This window comes from Temnothorax americanus, unplaced genomic scaffold (genome assembly GCF_048541705.1).
Source record: "Temnothorax americanus isolate GAGA-0224 unplaced genomic scaffold, ASM4854170v1 Scaffold77, whole genome shotgun sequence".
Lineage (NCBI taxonomy): Eukaryota > Metazoa > Arthropoda > Insecta > Hymenoptera > Formicidae > Temnothorax > Temnothorax americanus.
Genome location: NW_027509800.1, coordinates 147,119 through 166,095, shown reverse-complemented (window position 1 = coordinate 166,095; position 18,977 = coordinate 147,119). Strand labels below are relative to the sequence as shown.

The 18,977-nt window shown below is 37.1% G+C and overlaps 5 protein-coding genes across 9 annotated transcripts; 2 read left to right on the top strand and 3 right to left on the bottom strand.

The window, feature by feature from the left end:
• Nucleotides 1-8: 8 nt before the first annotated feature.
• Dnz1 (DNZDHHC/NEW1 zinc finger protein 11) lies at nucleotides 9-2,123 on the bottom strand. Of its 2 annotated transcripts, XM_077423140.1 has the most exons (5): nucleotides 2,021-2,123; nucleotides 1,304-1,724; nucleotides 817-1,098; nucleotides 524-682; nucleotides 9-456 (listed from the first exon to the last, which is right to left on the bottom strand). In XM_077423140.1, the coding sequence occupies exons 2-5, from the start codon at nucleotides 1,414-1,416 to the stop codon at nucleotides 177-179; spliced, it is 834 nt and encodes a 277-aa protein (XP_077279266.1). In that variant the 5' UTR covers nucleotides 1,417-1,724; nucleotides 2,021-2,123; the 3' UTR covers nucleotides 9-176. The 2 variants fall into 2 exon arrangements, with proteins under 2 accessions (XP_077279266.1, XP_077279265.1); XM_077423139.1 differs by lacking the exon at nucleotides 2,021-2,123 and having other exon boundaries at nucleotides 1,304-1,767.
• On the top strand, nucleotides 1,761-5,353 carry LOC143906831 (vigilin-like). Of its 2 annotated transcripts, none has more exons than XM_077423121.1 (10): nucleotides 1,761-1,898; nucleotides 2,640-2,846; nucleotides 2,965-3,180; nucleotides 3,252-3,435; nucleotides 3,533-3,847; nucleotides 3,943-4,052; nucleotides 4,144-4,312; nucleotides 4,429-4,661; nucleotides 4,739-4,897; nucleotides 4,983-5,353. In XM_077423121.1, exons 3-10 carry the CDS (start codon nucleotides 3,049-3,051, stop codon nucleotides 5,034-5,036), a joined length of 1,356 nt encoding a protein of 451 aa, XP_077279247.1. In that variant the 5' UTR covers nucleotides 1,761-1,898; nucleotides 2,640-2,846; nucleotides 2,965-3,048; the 3' UTR covers nucleotides 5,037-5,353. The 2 variants fall into 2 exon arrangements, with proteins under 2 accessions (XP_077279247.1, XP_077279246.1); XM_077423120.1 differs by lacking the exon at nucleotides 1,761-1,898 and adding an exon at nucleotides 2,118-2,429.
• Nucleotides 5,354-6,068: 715 nt separating this feature from the next.
• On the top strand, nucleotides 6,069-13,650 carry Dp1 (satellite-binding protein 1 Dp1). Of its 3 annotated transcripts, none has more exons than XM_077423111.1 (23): nucleotides 6,069-6,294; nucleotides 6,425-6,493; nucleotides 7,441-7,643; nucleotides 7,855-8,070; nucleotides 8,254-8,460; nucleotides 8,580-8,795; nucleotides 8,875-9,058; nucleotides 9,152-9,466; nucleotides 9,562-9,671; nucleotides 9,759-9,915; nucleotides 10,030-10,205; nucleotides 10,283-10,414; nucleotides 10,503-10,649; nucleotides 10,728-10,886; nucleotides 10,973-11,107; nucleotides 11,204-11,422; nucleotides 11,491-11,626; nucleotides 11,730-11,881; nucleotides 11,963-12,091; nucleotides 12,173-12,283; nucleotides 12,425-12,622; nucleotides 12,868-13,086; nucleotides 13,180-13,650. In XM_077423111.1, the coding sequence occupies exons 3-23, from the start codon at nucleotides 7,482-7,484 to the stop codon at nucleotides 13,420-13,422; spliced, it is 3,723 nt and encodes a 1,240-aa protein (XP_077279237.1). In that variant the 5' UTR covers nucleotides 6,069-6,294; nucleotides 6,425-6,493; nucleotides 7,441-7,481; the 3' UTR covers nucleotides 13,423-13,650. The 3 variants fall into 3 exon arrangements, with proteins under 3 accessions (XP_077279237.1, XP_077279238.1, XP_077279239.1); XM_077423112.1 differs by having other exon boundaries at nucleotides 6,069-6,306; XM_077423113.1 differs by lacking the exons at nucleotides 6,069-6,294; nucleotides 6,425-6,493 and adding an exon at nucleotides 6,740-6,758.
• A 1,681-nt stretch (nucleotides 13,651-15,331) lies between these two features.
• LOC143906841 (dual specificity protein phosphatase 19) lies at nucleotides 15,332-16,851 on the bottom strand. The gene has a single exon (XM_077423141.1). The coding sequence runs from the start codon at nucleotides 16,702-16,704 to the stop codon at nucleotides 16,117-16,119; it is 588 nt and encodes a 195-aa protein (XP_077279267.1). The 5' UTR covers nucleotides 16,705-16,851; the 3' UTR covers nucleotides 15,332-16,116.
• Nucleotides 16,852-16,897: 46 nt separating this feature from the next.
• LOC143906839 (tRNA pseudouridine synthase A) lies at nucleotides 16,898-18,767 on the bottom strand. Its single transcript, XM_077423138.1, has 6 exons — nucleotides 18,401-18,767; nucleotides 18,125-18,253; nucleotides 17,778-17,912; nucleotides 17,541-17,687; nucleotides 17,247-17,481; nucleotides 16,898-17,178 (listed from the first exon to the last, which is right to left on the bottom strand). Exons 1-6 carry the CDS (start codon nucleotides 18,445-18,447, stop codon nucleotides 16,900-16,902), a joined length of 972 nt encoding a protein of 323 aa, XP_077279264.1. The 5' UTR covers nucleotides 18,448-18,767; the 3' UTR covers nucleotides 16,898-16,899.
• Between the last annotated feature and the right edge of the window lie 210 nt (nucleotides 18,768-18,977).

The following is an 18,977-nucleotide window of genomic DNA, read 5'->3' as shown; positions in this document are numbered from 1 at the left end:
GTTATAGCTACAAGTCTCAAATCTATATTATGTCAATAATTCGTACAAAGATGTATTAAGGTACTGATCCAAGGAATGAATTACTCTAATATACTGTACGTAAAAAAATAAATATAAAAAAAATAAAATACCACATTTGTGTACAGACACATAACACACTCGTTTTGTATATAATCTCAAACTTCGTGATCGATTAAATAGGCGTCCTTTCTGAAGGAGTAACGCGGCGGATTGTGGCAAGGTAGCAGCCAAAGTATCGGATGACTCTTCCCGCATACTTGAGACAAAAGTGTAAACGTTCGTGGGGTATTCTTATTGTGATAACGTTGTTGGATACCTTGCACGCGCTCCACAGCAGTTTCGTCGCCTAGAATCGCTTGGAACTGATCAACTAGAATCGCTACGACGAACATACCAAATAATGCCGACTCCAAAACTAATATCACACAATGTAAACTGCAAAACAATCTCAATATTAGTGTTCCAGTCGTCATAAATTTCCCATTAGAATGTAAATACATACATGCGATTTTGTTTGACCGCAATATCGTTATTGCACTGTGGGCAGTCATAGAGCCAAGACGTAATGACTAAAATAATAGCATAGATAGCTAACGCACCAACGTATACCAGAAATTGTATGAAGTACTTTTGATTCCTCTCGCCGACGCAGTTATTGATCCTTAAACATTATTCAGTTGCGAGTCTTTAATAAATTCAATATCATTTTGTACGTCAAACATTTTTTATGAGATTAATTTTAAAAACTAGTTACGTTAATTTTTTTTTCACAAACTCATTGCAACTCATAGTTACCATGGACAATGATGATCCATTCTTCTGATACAACGTTTACAAATTCTGCAATGATGAGCTCTAGGTGGTCTATACGTTTCGCACCTAGTGCACACCGTCCAATCATCTTTCTCGTCACTCTCGTGGTCGTCGCTTCCCCCAGAGACATGAATATCGGAAAAATCCATTCTACTTTGCGGTAAGGGTACTATACCCGGATCGCTGCAGACGGCTTTCAAATGTGCCATCATTAGAAGAAGTACAACAGTGTTAAACGCTATTATATGGAAAGGACACCATAGGCTGCAAACAAAAAAGGAAACGTTGCTAAAAATATTTCTCACCAAAGATTATAGCAAATAGTAAATTAAGAAGGCTATAAAAAAAGAGATGCGCGAGTAAGTGTGCGAGTAAGCGACGTAAAGTGTGAAAAATTCGACGAGATCTGAGCGTGTTTGTAATGATTTTTGCCATAAACAAATATTCCAACGTTACGCCAAATGCCAACCTGTCTTGCATAGTGTGCAACACGATCCATCGCACCACGACGTAGTCAGCGTAAAATACCGCCATATAGGTGACGATAATGCATACGATGCCACAGGGATCTCTGACGAACATTTTTCGCTTTCGCTAACGGCACGCGGCGATTGGTATCGCAGGTCCTCATCACTGTGCGCACGAATGTCATGTCATCTGCATACGGGACGGCCGCATTATTAAATCGTTCGGGGTTGATTCGACCAGCACAGGTGTCCGTCTATTCCGTCTTCTGTCTTCCGTCGCAGTGTCGAGATCGACGGGTTAACGCGTAATCCGTACAAAATCGTCGCGTCGACTCCGCCTGACGAGTCTGGCCATCTGACGGAGAGCGAGATGTGGAAGTGTGGACGGTGTGGACCGTGTGGAAGCTTGGCTTCGGAGTCCGGCTGTTTAGAAAGAAACAAAATTGAGAAGTGGAAGCCGATCTGTCAAACGGAACCCCGCTGACAGCGGTGGTGACAGGAGCTGCGTCCTGCGTCCTGCGACCTGCGACTGCCTGCGACAATCGCAGACACCACAGGTGAAAGCAGCCGATTCTAGGGCCCTAGGGGTTGCACAGGGTACGTCACACGGTGTTGATTTTAGGCCTAAAGTCCCGACTTTAGGCGAATGTTTTCCTAATCAATAGCCAATCGTGGCCGCAGGGGGAAGTGATCCGCGTAGTTCCTTGGGCCCAACGAACCTACGGCATCAACCCGAGTTCAAGACATCGCGGACATACACATGCAATTACACATACGCACATACATATACACCTGGCCATATTGCCTTGAAACTAGAGGCAGGTGCCAGTATTAAGAAAAAAAAAAGAATTAGCCAATCGTGTGGCGTTGCACGTATGTGCGCGCGCGCGCGCGCGTTCTCATTGGAAAGCACCGGGTATCCGCGATATCCAATTGCGTGACATGACAACGACCGACGACGTCCAATCGCAGTTGTGTGCGCGATCAGCGATCGCACGATCGCACGTCGCATGCGTCGCACGTCGCACGTGCGTCCCGCGCAAACCTATCGTATTTGCGACTTGCGTATTTTGGTATTTCTCGGATCGCGGTGGTGGTGACTGGTGGAAGACAGAGAATATGTCTACAGTATTTAAAATTATTCGCTACATCTTGTATTTTAAAACATAAATTATTTTGTGGCTGCGGTCCATTTGATGCTACAATAAATGCTTCGAAGCGTTCTTCTTCTTCTTTCTTTCAATGAAGAAAGAAGAAGAAGAAGAAGAGAACGCTTCGAAGCACTTGTAACATCAAATGGACCGCGCAGCCTGTATTTACATTAATTTTTTTTTATAGGCAAGCAAGCAGATTAGTATCCCTAAGGATCATCATGGTTGGATTCTTGGCAAGCAAGGGCAGAGGCTGAAAGATCTTCAGCAGAAAACCGCTACCAAGATTACTGTACCTAGAAGGCACGATCAATCAGATATAATAACAATTACAGGTACAAAGAAAAGAATTGAAAAGGCTGAACACGAAATTAGAGTTATTTCTGATGAGCAGGTAACTTTTAAAAATAATTATAATAATAAATCACCCTACACATAAATACATAATTGTGCTTGTTTAGATAATGCATTTATATACAATCCTACAACATGTTTTGTCATAAATGCTGCAGTCTAGGAAAGCTTTCGAAAGGATAACTGTGCCAAAAATATATCATCCGTTTATATATGGTGCGCATCATGAAAATCTCAATGCTATGATGGCGGAAACTGGTGCTCGCATCAATATTCCTCCTGTATTAGTGCAGCAGGATGAAATAACCATAGCTGGTGAGAAGGAAGGAGTCATGGCTGCAAAGCAAAAGATTAAGAGCATCTACAAGGATATGGTAGGTTAATAAGACTATTTTTTATCTAATTTTATTAGTACGCATATGTAATATGTAAATTTTTAATCCAGAAGAAAAGATGTACTATGGTATCTGTAGAAGTTCCTAAATCTCAACATAAGTATGTAATTGGACCTCGTGGTAGTACCATAGCAGAAATATTACAAACAACTGGAGTGAGCGTAGAAATGCCTGCATCTGATTCGGCAACTGGTACCATAACTCTTAGAGGACCGCAGGAGAAGCTTGATCAGGGTAAGTGATTTAAAAATTAAATGTTACCAATTATATTCTTTAAGTACCGAATATCTTTAGGGGTAACATTAATTATTATATATTTATTTACATATAGCACTTAACAAGGTATATGAAAAAGCAAACAGTGTTCGCACTGCCGTGGTGGAAGCTCCGGCATGGATACATAAATACATCCTTGGACGCAAAGGTGTAAATATCAAGAAAATTACTCAAGAAATGCCAAAAGTAAACGTCAAATGTACGGAAAAAGATGATAAAATCGAGATAGAAGGTCCACCCGAAGAAGTAGAGAAAGCGCAAAATGAGTTACAGCTTATGGCCAATGATCTTATAGCGAAACTTACTTTCACGGAATTAAACGTTGATCCAAAATTTAACAAGCATATCATTGGGAAGAATGGTCGTGATGGTGAGCAGTTTAATATTTGCAATTATTTTCATTTTCGATATAACAGAGAAAAGAATGTTTAAGTTTACATTAAATTTATTCTGTTTTTATTAAAGTGAATCGTGTTAAGGAAGGAACGGGTGTAGTGATTAGTATCTCTGAAAATGATGGCAGTAATGTTATCCGCATCGAAGGTAATCTTGCTGAGGTATTGAAAGCTCAAACGGTATGTGTATTGTATTTTTATCTAGCAGCAAGTATTGTTTAAATAAATGGGAAAAAAACTAATGCTTTTTTTTATATTATAAATAATATAGGAACTCGTAGAAATGGTAAAAAAGTTAGAAAACGAGAAGGAAAAGGATGTATCGATCGATGTGATTATAGATCACAGACATTATCCTAACATAATTGGCAATAAAGGAGATAATATCAAAGAGATTAGGGATAAATTTAATCAAGTACAAATTATTATTCCTGGACCAGGTAAACGACATTTATTATTTCATACTCCGTTACCTCGCAATGTCGTGATAAAGCATTTGTAACAAAGTTGTAATATTCACTACGTTTTTTAAATCAGTCGATCGATTTTTTTTTAGGCGACAAAGGAGATATAGTGAAAATCAGAGGACCCAAAGAAGACGTTGACAAGTGCCATAAACATCTATTGAAGTTGGTAAAAGAATTGAACGAAAGTAATCATGTATTGGAAGTACCTATTCCACGAAAGTTTTACGGTTCGCTTATTGGTACGGGAGGTAACACGATACATTCTATTATAGAAGATTGTGGAAGCGTCACGATTAAATTCCCTAAAAATAAAAGCAACAAGGTAAAAGAGAAAAAGAGATAATCATTCTTTGATCAAATTTGAAACTGTTGCTAATAAATACATACGCATGTATATAGGTCAGTATCAGAGGTCCAAAGGACGACGTAGAGAAAGCAAAAGCGCAGCTTTTGGAACTAAGCAATGAGAAGCAATTGGCTAGATTCTCAACTGAAGTGTGTCCCAAAGTTCAACGTCATAAATATCTCGTTGGAAAGAATGGTGTCAACATCAAGAAGGTAGAGTGCATGGATGGAATAAGTATTGTACATCCAGATGCTATTTAGGAAGTAAATTTTTATATAATTCTTCTCTTTTGTTAAGAGGTATGAACGTTACGGTTTAAGAAAGGATGCAGAAGTTTTCTGGAAATATTAGAATCTTTGCGCGTCCTTTCTGGAGTAACGCGGCGGATTGTGGCAAGGTAGCAGCCAAAGTATCGGATGACTATTTCCACATACTTGAGACAAAAGTGTAAATGTTCGTGGGGCATTCTTATTGTGATAACAAAAAAGTAACGTTGCTAAAAATATTTTTCACCAAAGATTATAGTAAATAGTAAATTAAAAAGGCTATAAAAAAAAGAGATGCGCGAGTAAGTGTGCAAGTAAGCGACGTAAAGTGTGAAAAATTTGACGAGATCTGAGTGTTTGTAATGATTTTTGCCATAAATAAATATTTCAACGTTATGCCAACTTGTCTTGCGTAGTGTGCAACACGATCGATCGTACCACGACGTAGTCAGCGTAAAATACCGCCATATAGGTGACGATAATGCATACGATGCCACAGGGATCTCTGACGAACATTTTTCGCTTTCGCTAACGGCACTCGGCAGTACTCGGCGATTAGTATCGCAGGTCCTCATCACTGTGCGCACGAATGTCATGTCATCTGCATAAGGGACGGCCGCATTATTAAATCGTTCGGGGTTGATTCGGCCAGCAGGTATCCGTCTATTCCGTCTTCTGTCTTCCGTCGTAGTGTCGAGATCGACGGGTTAACGCGTAATCCGTACAAAATCGTCGCGTCGACTCCGCCTGACGAGTCTGACCATCTGACGGAGAGCGAGATGTGGAAGTGTGGACGGTGTGGACCGTGTGGAAGCTTGGCTTCGGAGTCCGGCTGTTTAGAAAGAAACAAAATTGAGAAGTGGAAGCCGATCTGTCAAACGGGACCCCGCTGAGAGCAATGGTGAATGGTGACAGAAGCTGCGACACGCGACACTTGCACACTCAGGCCAGTCGAGCCTCGGGTGAAAGCAGCCGATTCTAGGGGTTGCACAGGGTACGTCACACGGTTGACCCCAACCCTTAGGCGAAAGTTTTCCTAGTCAGTAGCCAATCGTGTGGCGTTGCATGTGTGTGCGCGCGTTCTCATTGGAAAGCACCGGGTATCCGCGATATCCAATTGCGTGACAACGACGGCGACGACGTCCAATCGGTCCACAATGCGCGATCAGAGCGATCGCACGTGGTAATTTGCGATCGCGACATTGGCGTCCCGTTGTGACGCAAACCTATCGTATTTGCGTATTTCCCGGATCGCGGTGGTGGTGGCTGGTGACTGGTGACTGGTGACTTTCTGCCGTCCGAGGGTCCGAGGCCCCTCCGTCTCATTTCACTTTGCGTTACCGGTAAGGAGAGTCGTGAGTTTCGTGGTAATGGAGCGATAATTCCGCTCCACGTTAATTTAATTAGATCTCGTGGTAATCCCCCCCCGAAGTGCGCCGCTCACTCCTCGTAACCGACGTTGTATTGTTTCAGGCAAATCACCGTTAAACTGGCTACGTAATACGCGCTTATTACTTGGCCGGATTTCTTTATTACGGTAGAGTAAGTAGCAACCTCTTTACAACTGTTGTCCCGCTGTCTGTGTTATGCGGGGAAACGTGCGTGCGTTCCTGCCTGCCTTTCCAGTTTCCTCCTTTTCCGGCATCGCCACACCACGTTCGCCACTCGCCTGATCCGCCACGCGGTCCCGTCGTCTCTCGACGTCCCTCCGTTTCTCTCTGCGATCGTTTCTTCTCGTCGCGGGTCGCCACTCGCCACAGCCTGCCACACAACCTGCCGATGTTGGCCCCGACGCGAGAGGCGAGAGGTTAGCGATCTCGTGACGTGTCAAGTTAACGCTCCATATGGTGGTCACTGTCTCAGCCATTGGTCATTGACGTGCACTTAGCCCGCATCCCCGCATCTGCTTGTCGATCCCCGGTCACGACGCTCCCCCGAGTCGTGAAATTCCGTCGGCTTTGGAAAAAGAATATCGTCTCCGCGTCCGCGGCTACTCGCGGCACGGAAGAATTCGTATCGCGACGAAAAAATCGTACGAAAGAGGGGAAAAAAATGTTAATTGCGAAATTCCATCGCGATTCGATTGACCTTTGTGAAAATGCTCGGACACATCCCCTCGCGATTATTCGGGTCATCCGCGGGAGAAATATTATCTTCGATATATAACTACCTATTGACGTCCCGCCAGTGATAATTAATCTTTTCCTCGTTTGTCGCAAAATTAAAGCTAATTACGTGTCGCGCGAAATAGTTGGAAATAATATAAAACTGAAATAAAATCAAATAATTTTTATATAAATGATTGCGCGTTTGTATTTACGAATATGGCACATGTGTATATTAAAATATAATTGTGTGTTTTGTTACGTTTATTAATCTTCGTATTATTATCGACATTGTCATATTATTTAATTTTACTAATGATTAAGAATAGATATATTTATTAAGATATTATTAAAAAGGTGGAATATTTTTTATTTGCATTACAGTGCTACTGTAAGGACTTGGCACGAAATAGGACATCCGAAAAATGCAGCAGCAATCAGTAATGGAAGAGGGAATGGCCTACGAGCCACCTACTTACGACGAGACGTTCCCCGTCCTCCCTGAATCATCTAGTTCCAACTCTGGACAATTAAACATATTTTCTATAAACAACAGCTTACAACTTGGTCGTATTACTATTACACAGGTAAAGAGTTTATAAAAATTTATTGATTTTGCAAAAATCTTGTTTAATTTAGAGATTTTGCAATCTTTCTTTTGAATTTAATAATTACAAGTATACACGTGGATTTGTAGCTCCGTATAAAGAATTATTAGAATTACATTTTACTATGCGCTGCGAAATACTACTCTGAAAAGGTACTTGTTTCTTTACATATTTTTCTATTACCGCGTAGATGTTCCGTGTGCCAGGGGAAGAACGCAAATTTGATCATAGTGATAAATTTGGCGAACGTGAATCTATTCGTACATGTAAAACCATCATGAAAGAAACGAACACCATTATTGAAATTGCGTCATCTAAGGATCAATCTTTAACGTTTCTTATAACTGGAAAGCAAAATCAGGTTCTGGAAGCCAAACGGCGCATTTTGACAACGTTTCAAACTCAGGTATTCCTACTAAGAGAGATACGTTATACAGAAGTTTATAACTCGTTAGTTTACAATAATTTATATTTTGTATTTATTTGTATAAGACGGAGAATATGTCTTCGGTGTTTAAAATTATTCGCTACATCTTGTATTTCAAAACATAAATTATTTTGTATTTATATTAATTCCTTTTTTTTATAGGCAAGCAAGCAGATTAGTATTCCTAAGGATCATCATCGTTGGATTCTTGGAAAGCAAGGGCAGAGACTGAAAGATCTTGAGCAGAAAACCGCTACCAAGATTAATGTACCTAGCGTGCAAGATCAATCGGACATAATAACAATTACAGGTACAAAGGAAGGAATTGAAAAGGCTGAACACGAAATTAGAGTTATTTCTGATGAGCAGGTAACTTTTAAAAATAATTATAATAATAAATCACCGTACATAAATACATAATTGTGCTTGTTTAGATAATGCATTTATATACAATCCCACAACAACATGTTTTGTCATAAATGTTGCAGTCTAGGAAAGCTTTTGAAAGGATAACTGTGCCAAAAATATATCATCCGTTTATATATGGTGCGCATAACGAAAATCTCAATGCTATGATGGCGGAAACTGGTGCTCGCATCAATATTCCTCCTGCATCGGTGCAGCAGGATGAAATAACCATAGCTGGTGAGAAGGAAGGAGTCTTGGCTGCAAAGCAAAAGATTGAGAGCATCTACAAGGATATGGTAGATTAATAAGACTATTTTTTTTCTAATTTTATTATTTTATTAGTACGCGTATGTAATATGTAAATTTTTAATCCAGGAGAAAAGATGTACTACGGTATCTGTAGAAGTTCCTAAATCTCAACATAAGTATGTAATTGGACCTCGTGGTAGTACCATAGCAGAAATATTACAAACAACTGGAGTGAGCGTAGAAATGCCTGCATCTGATTCGGCAACTGGTACCATAACTCTTAGAGGACCGCAGGAGAAGCTTGGTCAGGGTAAGTGATTTAAAAATTAAATGTTATTAATTATATTCTTTAAGTACTGTATCTTTAGGTAACATTAATTATTATACATTTATTTACGTATAGCACTTAACAAGGTATATGAAAAAGCAAACAGTGTTCGCACTGCCGTGGTGGAAGCTCCGGTATGGATACATAAATACATCATTGGACGCAAAGGTGTAAATATCAAGAAAATTACTCAAGAAATGCCAAAAGTAAACGTCGAATTTACGGGAAAAGAAGATAAAATCAAGATAGAAGGTCCACCCGAAGAAGTAGAGAAAGCGCAAAATGAGTTACAGCTTATGGCCAATGATCTTATAGCGAAACTTACTTTCACGGAATTAAATGTTGACCCAAGATTTTACAAGCATATCATTGGGAAGAATGGTTGTAATGGTGAGCAGTTTAATATTTGCAATTATTTTCATTTTTGGTATAACAGAGAAAAGAATGTTTAAGTTTACATTAAATTTATTCTGTTTTTATTAAAGTGAATCGTGTTAAGGAAGGAACGGGTGTAGTGATTAGTATCTCTGAAAATGACGGCAGTAATGTTATCCGCATCGAAGGTAATCTTGCTGGGGTATTGAAAGCTCAAACGGTATGTGTATTATATTTTTATCTAGCAGCAAGTATTGTTTAAATAAGTGGAAAAAAAACTAATGCTTTTATCTTATAAATAATATAGGAACTCGTAGAAATGGTAAAAAAGTTAGAAAACGAAAAGGAAAAGGATGTGATTATAGATCACAGACATTATCGTAACATAATTGGTAATAAAGGAGATAATATCAAAGAGATTAGGGATAAATTTAATCAAGTACAAATTACTATTCCTGGACCAGGTAAGCGACATTTATTATTTCATACTCCGTTACCTCGCAATGTCGTGATAAAGCATTTGTAATAAAGTCGTAATATTTACTACGTTTTTTTATCAGTTGATCGATTTTTTTTAGGCGAAAAAGGAGACATAGTGAAAATCAGAGGACCCAAAGAAGACGTTGACAAGTGCCATAAACATCTATTGAAGTTGGTAAAAGAATTGAACGAAAGTAATCATGTATTGGAAGTACCTATTTTTAAACAGTTTCATAAGTTTGTTATTGGAAAAGGCGGTGTTAATATCCGTAAGGTTTGTATCAAATTTCACTGATTACAACACTAATTTATTTTATACTTGTATTTATATATGAATTACATGATATACAGATTAGGGAAGAGACGCAAACAAAAATCGATTTGCCTGCAGAAGGTGAGAAGAGTGATGTTATAACTATCACTGGAAAAAAGGAAAATGTGGAAAAAGCTAAAGAAATGATACAAAAGATTCAAAATGAATTGGTAATATGTTAATGTTTTACACAAATACACATGCAACGAACGTAAATAATTGTAAGAGATGTCTGACATAACATATTTGTTACACTAGGCTAACATCGTCACCGAAGAGATTACTATTCCACCAAAGTTTTACAATTCGCTTATTGGTACGGGAGGTAAATTGATACATTCTATTATGGAAGATTGTGGAGGCGTCACGATTAAATTCCCTACGGCAGAAAGTAAAAGCGACAAGGTAAAAGATAAAAAAAGATGGATCATTCTTTGATCAAATTTGAAACTGTTACTAATAAATACATATCCACATATGTAGGTCAGTATCAGAGGTCCAAAGGACGATGTAGAGAAAGCAAAAGCGCAGCTTTTGGAACTGAGCAATGAAAAGCAATTGTCTAGTTTCTCAACTGAAGTGCGTGCCAAAATTCAACATCATAAATTCCTCATTGGAAAGAATGGTGCCAACATCAAGAAGGTAGAGTGCATGGATGTAATAAGTATTGTACATCCAGATGCTATTTAGGAAGTAAATTTTCATATAATTCTTCTCTTTTGTTATAGATAAGAGAATCCACGGGTGCACGAATTATGTTCCCGACGGAAGAAGATCAAGATAAGGAAGTGATCACGATTATGGGCAAGAAAGAAGCGGTCGAAAAAGCTAAAGCCGATTTAGAAGCTACAATTAAAGAGATTGTACGAGAATCGTTTTTTTTTCTCTTTTTCCGAATAATCCGTGTAAGTATACGTAAATATAAATTATCTCTGAAACCTTTCTTGATATATTTCCAGGACAATATTATCGAAGGTGAAATTCGTATTGATCCTAAGCATCATAGACATTTCGTAGCGCGAAGAGGTGGTGTACTGCACCGAATTGCCGACGAATGCGGCGGTGTGCAGATTTCATTTCCGCGGGCAGGCGTTGATAGCGATCGCGTTAGTCTGAAGGGCTCACATGAATGCATAGAAGCGGCGAAACAACGAATGCGAGAAATCGTTCAAGAATTGGTAAGTTCGTTGAAGAAACGTTGAATGCAATCGTGCGTTATATACTCACGATTGTTTTCTCGATTCAGGAATCTATGGTAACAGTGGAATGTGTAATACCTCAAAGACACCATCGCACAGTGATGGGTGCAAAGGGTCGCAAAGTGCAAAACATAACATCCGAATATGACGTGCAAATCAAATTCCCCGATCGCGATGTGTACGGTTAGTATCAGTTTTTATTGTCTCTTATATGCAAATTAATTCACCAATTGAACTATTAATTTTATTGAATCTATAAAAACTTTGATTTTGCATGTTATTCTAGATGAGCAAAAAGTAACGGAACAAGTTAATGGTGAAAATGGAGAAGGTGGAGAAACTATTCCAGCTTGTGATATAATTCGTATTACCGGACAACCTGAGAATGTTGCTGCTGCTAAGCAAGCTTTACTCGATCTTGTCCCTATTACGATTCAAGTTAGTTCATATTCTTTTGTATCGATCTGTTCTTGCAGTTATAAAACCAGTCTTAAGCAAAATTTTTCCTCTTGCATTTAGGTTGATGTACCGTTCGATTTCCATCGTTCAATAATTGGGCAGAAAGGTAAAGATGTGCGTGAATTAATGAATACATATGATGTACACATCATGCTTTCTCCAGCAGAGGAAAAACTGGATTATATTAAAGTAATTTTTTTTTTTAATAAATGACTACTGGAATTAATATAAATATTTGTCTCATATACTTATTTCTCATTTATTTCTTAGATTTCTGGAACGCCGTCGTGCGTTCAAAGTGCCAAGGAAGCTATCCTTGAAAAATGTGAGGCTTTGAAGGCCGAACGAGAAGATCGAGCATTAAAATCTTTCGAATTAAAGGTGAGATTATCATATAATTAATTTTTTAAATAATTTAATATGTTCTGAAAAAGATGACAAATATTGTCAAAAGAAAAATAACACGTGAAATGTTATCTGGTTAATATGAATATGAAATACATAAATAATTTATTCAATTAGCTCGAAGTTGATCCGGAATATCACCCAAAAATTATTGGGCGAAAAGGAGCAGTGATTAGTAAAATACGTAGTGATCACGAAGTTCAAATTAACTTTCCGCGCAAGGGTGATCCCGAGGAACATATTATTACAATAACAGGATATGAGAAGAACGCGTACAGAGCGCGAGACGACATCATGAAAATCGTCAATGAATTGGTGAGTTAATTTTTATTAACATATGAATATATTCTTCTTTGTGTTTTAATGAATTCCGTTCCTATTGAAACAACGTACCATAATTTATTTTTTCGTTCTCTTTGGATTTTTGTCCTTTACAAGACAATCCCAGCTTATTGTTAGTAGTAGAATAATCGCCTCGTGAAACTTTTAAGAATGTTTTTGCAATTAGCGTTTAAAACAATTGCGCATTACGATTTATTATTTTCTCTCGTTCACTTTAGAATGGTTTGACAAAAGAGGAAGTGCAGATAAACGCTGCAGTTCATTCGCGTTTGATTGGTGCAAAAGGTCGAAATATTCGTAAAATAATGGATGAATTTAAAGTCGACATAAAGTTTCCAAGAAAAACCGATGCCGACCCCAATATTGTAACGATCGTGGGAGCGGAAGAGAACGTAGCCGATGCAAAGGATCGTTTGCTGAATCTAGAGGAGGAATACGTAAGTAACATCCGTTAAAAGCTATTCGTAATGTAAGTAGAAATCATTCTGCAATTATAATTTATAAATAAATATATGTATGTGTAATGGCAGATGCAAGACGTAATAGAGAATGAATATCGTGAAAGTTTGCGCTCACCTCAACGTGACGACGGTAACAACGTCGGTGGCAGTGAGAATGATACTGGCTTCATCGTGAAAGGAGGACCATGGGAGCAGCAACAGCAGCCTCAGAGCGCACCAAACACAGCCAGCGTAGAAGAATTCCCGCAGTTCGCTGGTTACTCTCATGTACCCGTTGCAACTCCGGATGGCCCTTGGGGAATTAAGCGTTAAAATATAGATCCAAAAAATCCACAGTAAAAAAAAACAATTGATGGAACCTAATAAGCTAATGATGTAAGGTAACTTTCCTCTGACAAACGGTATGTAAAACACTACATATGAGCATACGCATGTACACGTAAAACACGCACGCACACGCGCGCGCGCGCGCGCGCACACACACACACACACACACACACACACACACACACACACACACACATACATACATACATACATGTATACGAAACGGTAACATACACACATATGCACTTGTGTTGGGTGGTTCCCTGTTCCATTACTGACGTTGTTGCTGCATACGACCTGGCCATTCTATTGGACTTTGACACTGGTTTACTACACACAACGTTCGACGACGATGTTTATATTTACAATTCATAATACCGATGTCCTATGTATCTGTAACTGTAATGCATGTTGTCCTGAGTCCGTTGCCATGTCACTCGGTCCAGTCGGGCATACACATGTACGTCGTGCACGATTTAATCTCGTGACTTTCATTTTTAATGATATGCTTTCCAGGTACAGATATGTTGTACTTAAGACTGTGGCTTCGTGGGAAATAATCAGGTCAGCATTCCGCAGGAAAAGACTGAGTCCACAGAAATTGCAAAGAGTAGAACTATTCTGTAGTATTTTTTACTCTACAGAAACGCAAATTGTCTGTGAATGCAATTTGTATTCTATGATAAGAAACAAATTTCTGTGTACATTAGTCCTTTCTTGCGGAAATTGGCCGATTTATTCGTGTATTATATTATTTTCACAGATAATCTTTGTACTGCGTATAGACTGCTAACACAGTCATACGTTTTTCGTTGACCTTAGCATAATAATTTGTTAATTTATTTATACCTTTTTTGTACATATATCACATTTTCTCGTTGTTTTGTGCCACTTAAGTGAAGTGGTTTCTAAACTACATCACAATTGTTGAAATTTATATTGTAAAATTTTCACGAGTCAAAGAAAAAAAAGACGAAACGTAGGGGCTTTCTAAGGAAAAGTTTGTTCCTTAGGAATTAGGCAATTTTTTATTACATTAATTAGTTACTGCAAACTCGAATTATGTCTCCGTGATTTTAATACGACGTGAGAGATCTGTCGATGCATTAAACGTATACTTATCAATAATTGTAAGATTTAAATAACAGATTTGTAATAGGAGATTACAAACCCGTATAATCTTCGTGAATGAAATTTTTGATGATCTATAGAAACAGGAAAATGTGTTTTATGCCATTTGTCGCGTTTGCATTGTTCCCAGTAAATAGAAATCATTTTCTTGTATCTGTAACATCAAAATGTGAATTATGCTATTTTTAATCATTGTATAAGCAATACATCAATGTTGTATGTTCAAGGAACACGATATTTAGAAGGCCTTGATCCCGCGCCGCTTACTCATTAAGATATATGAAATTGGCACTCTGCTGAGAATGGTCAAATTAAAACTGTTAAATGACGTTACGAATAGTGAACGATACACGAATTCCTTTCGATAGCCGGCTTTATTTATTTGTTCTACTTTACCATTTTTTGTACACCGTTTGATGTGCAAGTCTTTGCATTCTACTATTTATGAGGCCAACTAGCTAAGAAAAGGATATTCAGTTCAAGTGCCTTGTCTATTTTCTTCGAGACAGCTCATTTCAATTGTTGGAGGAATGTGAATAATAGATTATACATATTACAAAAAAATACAATATATATGCATATATTGTATTTATCCGGGGTATCTGAAAATCACTGGATGATACTCTAGGAGTAGATTCACTCACGAATTCAATGTTAAATGTAGCAACTAATAGTTCCAAATTCAGATTCTTTTATAGGCCATTTTGAATTTTTCAAATTTGCGACAAATTACAATCTTTAATGGCTCATTTTTAAATTAACGATGTGATATTTTCGACAAATAAAATATTAAACAATGTATTTTATCTGTCTATAAAGTATCATCTTGTGATTTTAGGAGCCTGTATATATACACATCACATGTAAACACATATATATGGATATTGATAATAATTATTCTATACAATATGTAATATGTAATAGAAGAGAGAGAGAAGAAGTAATAGGTACCAATGTGGGTACATTGATACACTACTATTATGTGAATGAGATAATAGGATTATCATGTATACAGAAATTCACTTATATATTTTTTAGATTTACAGTAATTTTTATAAATCTACTTGGTACGGCGACCTATGTGTCATCTCCAATGCATGGTAAATGTAAGGAAAAGCCAGAATTAGTAAATTTTAATATGCTTAGTTTTGGCTAAGAATTTCATAGATGCTGTGCATGAATATAATTTTCTAATGAGTTATAATAAAATATATTGTAATTACATGAAACAATATTCTCTGTACACATAAGTAAATAACGTTATAACACATGGATTATATTGTAACAATATACTACATTCATTGATCTATTTATCCATTTCTTGTGTGCATACATTCTTTTCTGCCCTTTCGATCTCAGCTCGAAATAAAATAATTCATAAAATTGCGAATATATATATATATATATTGGCCTTTGGCTAATTCTGGCATGTATTAATCTTCCTAATTATGAGATTAATACATGCCAGAATTAGCCAAAGGTACTGGTAAGTAAGTCGGCGTAGTACAAGTACTCATAAAAATTGTCAGTTTTAAATAAATTTAAACGCTATAATTCGTAAACAAAGGTTGTATTTTCAATACTACGTAGTTGTTCCACGAATCCATCATTAGGTCTAATACAGCTTCTCGCTCTTTTCACTGTATTATAAGCTTCGTCGTATGATAATTTCATAGCAATCATTAAGTAAGCAATAACAATACTAGGAGAACGAGAAACGCCAGCGTTACAATGAATAAGAATATTTTCTTTAAGATTTGCGTGTATGATGTCGATGCATTTTTTTATCGATGGTAATATATTCGATTCCGGCAAGTCTAACAAGTCACACGTATGATACCGAATGTCATCATATTTCTCAGAGATATTGACACCTATACTCAAAATATGTCGTATTTCAAATTTCTTTAATATATCATTGCAAACCGCTGGATCTTGAGAGCTGAGATACAATCCTGGTATTATACTAGCGATATGCAAGTCAGGTCTTTCATCTACTACGAACGGCAAACTTTTTTCTAGTTTCTTCACTTGGCCATGTTCGACTTCATATTTATTGCCAAGTGGATCTGTTATCACTGTTTTGCACGATTTTAACGAAGATCTCTTTTTTGCGATGAGATCTCGTAAATCCATTATGCAAAAATTAATAAATATTTATTTTTTATAATACTTGCATCAAATATTATGTTAAATACGAATTTCGTTTAAAAAATATCATGTATTAATGTTATTGTCTATCACATAATAAAATAAATTTAATTTTATACGTAGAATATTACTTTTCAATTATTTCAATTAACAGTTTTTGAAACATATATTTTTCGTCTTTTATTTTTTCAACTGCAGTTCTTGTTTTTGCTCTTCCAACTGTGATTCTCGCATTTGTTCTTCCGATTGTGGTTTCTCTTCTTGCTGTTCCAAAATCGTACAACGTCTTAATTCATCCGGATCATATTCTACATTCAATAGATGTAAGCCATTCGGTGGTACAGGAGTAATACGGGGGTTCCAGTTATAATGGGAAGGTACTTGTAACATTACAGTGATATCTTTCTCTGTTATACCTCCCAATCCCAACGTGATTAGAGCACCGACCATTCGTCTGACCTGCACGGAGCAGCACTTATAGCTTTCTTTCTTACATGCAAATGTGTTATTTGCAAATAAAATATTACCTGATTGTACAAGAAAGATCTTGCTTTACACGTGAAATGCCAATATGTAAAATTTTTGGATAGGGGATCAAAAGGCATCAAAGGCTGTGCCTCTTCTAAAGTAAAAGCCTGTAAGGCACGTACATATTGGATTTTGCGATCTGTTACAGCTCTCGCACTAAACGTGGTAAAGTCTTTTGTTCCCATAAACAATCGTGTACCACGTCTCGCTCTATCTACGTCGAAATTGTATGACCTGAAAGATATATGCCATAAGGCAGAGTGCATAAATTTTTTACTTCTTTGTACAAGTACCTTAAATGGTAGGTATGTATCGCTTCTGGAAGGGATATCCGTTGTTCTTCAGGTATTTTAGGTACCATAAATCTGTACAAATAAGTTCGAGATTTACATGAATATCTTGAGTGAAAGTCATTTGTAACAGGTGTACAATCCAGTAACCTGTAAAAAAAAACAATTTTACTGAACGAACTAAATTATGGATATTGGAATAGATGTACTAACGAGAAGATAAATGAATTTAAGAATTACCTAATGGTATGACCACATTTGGAAAAGTAACGATTAACAAATTTTTTTACAATTGCTGAATTATATATCGTATTGTGTTTGTTTTCAAGCTCTACATGAGCGGCGTTGCCTAAAGCATGAACTCCGGCATCTGTCCTACAAAAAGATATATTTTGTATGATAAAAAATTGACTAGTCCTTCCAGCAAAATATAAGGTAGTAAAATTATATAATATACAATCATACACATAATCATTAGGTATATAAAACAATATTTTTTGACAATAAGGATCCTGCACCTTAGATACATTAAGCTGACTGGATACAAAATATTATACAAAAATAATATAAAACATAGGAAAATTTACCTGCTGGAAAGAGTCAAGACTGGTCTAATTAAACTCTTTGGGAAAACTGTTAGTAGAGCAGTTTCTAAAGCACCTTGGATGGAATCGGTATCCCGTATGAAACTGTCGGAAGTCTGCTTCTGCAAACCCCTTTACAAAAACGGTCGTGTTACGTCACATAATAAAAAGAAAGAAAATTATTATAGAGTCTATGCACAAAACAACGAGATATGCTCGTGATAGTCGTGCCCAAATGTATATGTTTATATTAAAATATGAATACTTTATGTGTTATACCTGTATTGTGTACCAATGTACGAAAACTTAAGTAAATATCGTACCATAATTTTGCCTTCTACGTAAAAAAGCAAGAGGGATAATATCTTATTCCACTATTAGTGAAAAGCCATATAATTTTAGTGGCAATCACCGCAATCACTCAACAATTCTATAACCTCGCTTTACAATAAACATAGATTGAAACAAACTGGATTCCAATTTCTCGCAGAATAGCTTCTTCATTAGCGTCTCATTAATGATTCGATCGCTGTCAATTATTCCTACGCGTGCAAATTACGTAAACTTAAACAGCTATCCGGCAGCAGTAAACACGACCCACGACCGCCACGTGCATCATGTGCATGCCTGCATGCCATAAAACTGCTGCACTTTCTTTCGTTCTATCTATTGCACCTAGCTCCTACCACCTCGATCTTTTTTAATTATTGTCTCGCCACCTAAAAATTCTTGCATATCATTTTATTACATACAAAGGATATAAGAAATACATTTATCGTGTCATTTAGTTTTAGCTTTAAATTCGTGGAATGTAAAAAAAAAAAGATTAAATATAATTATTTTTATATAGGATCAA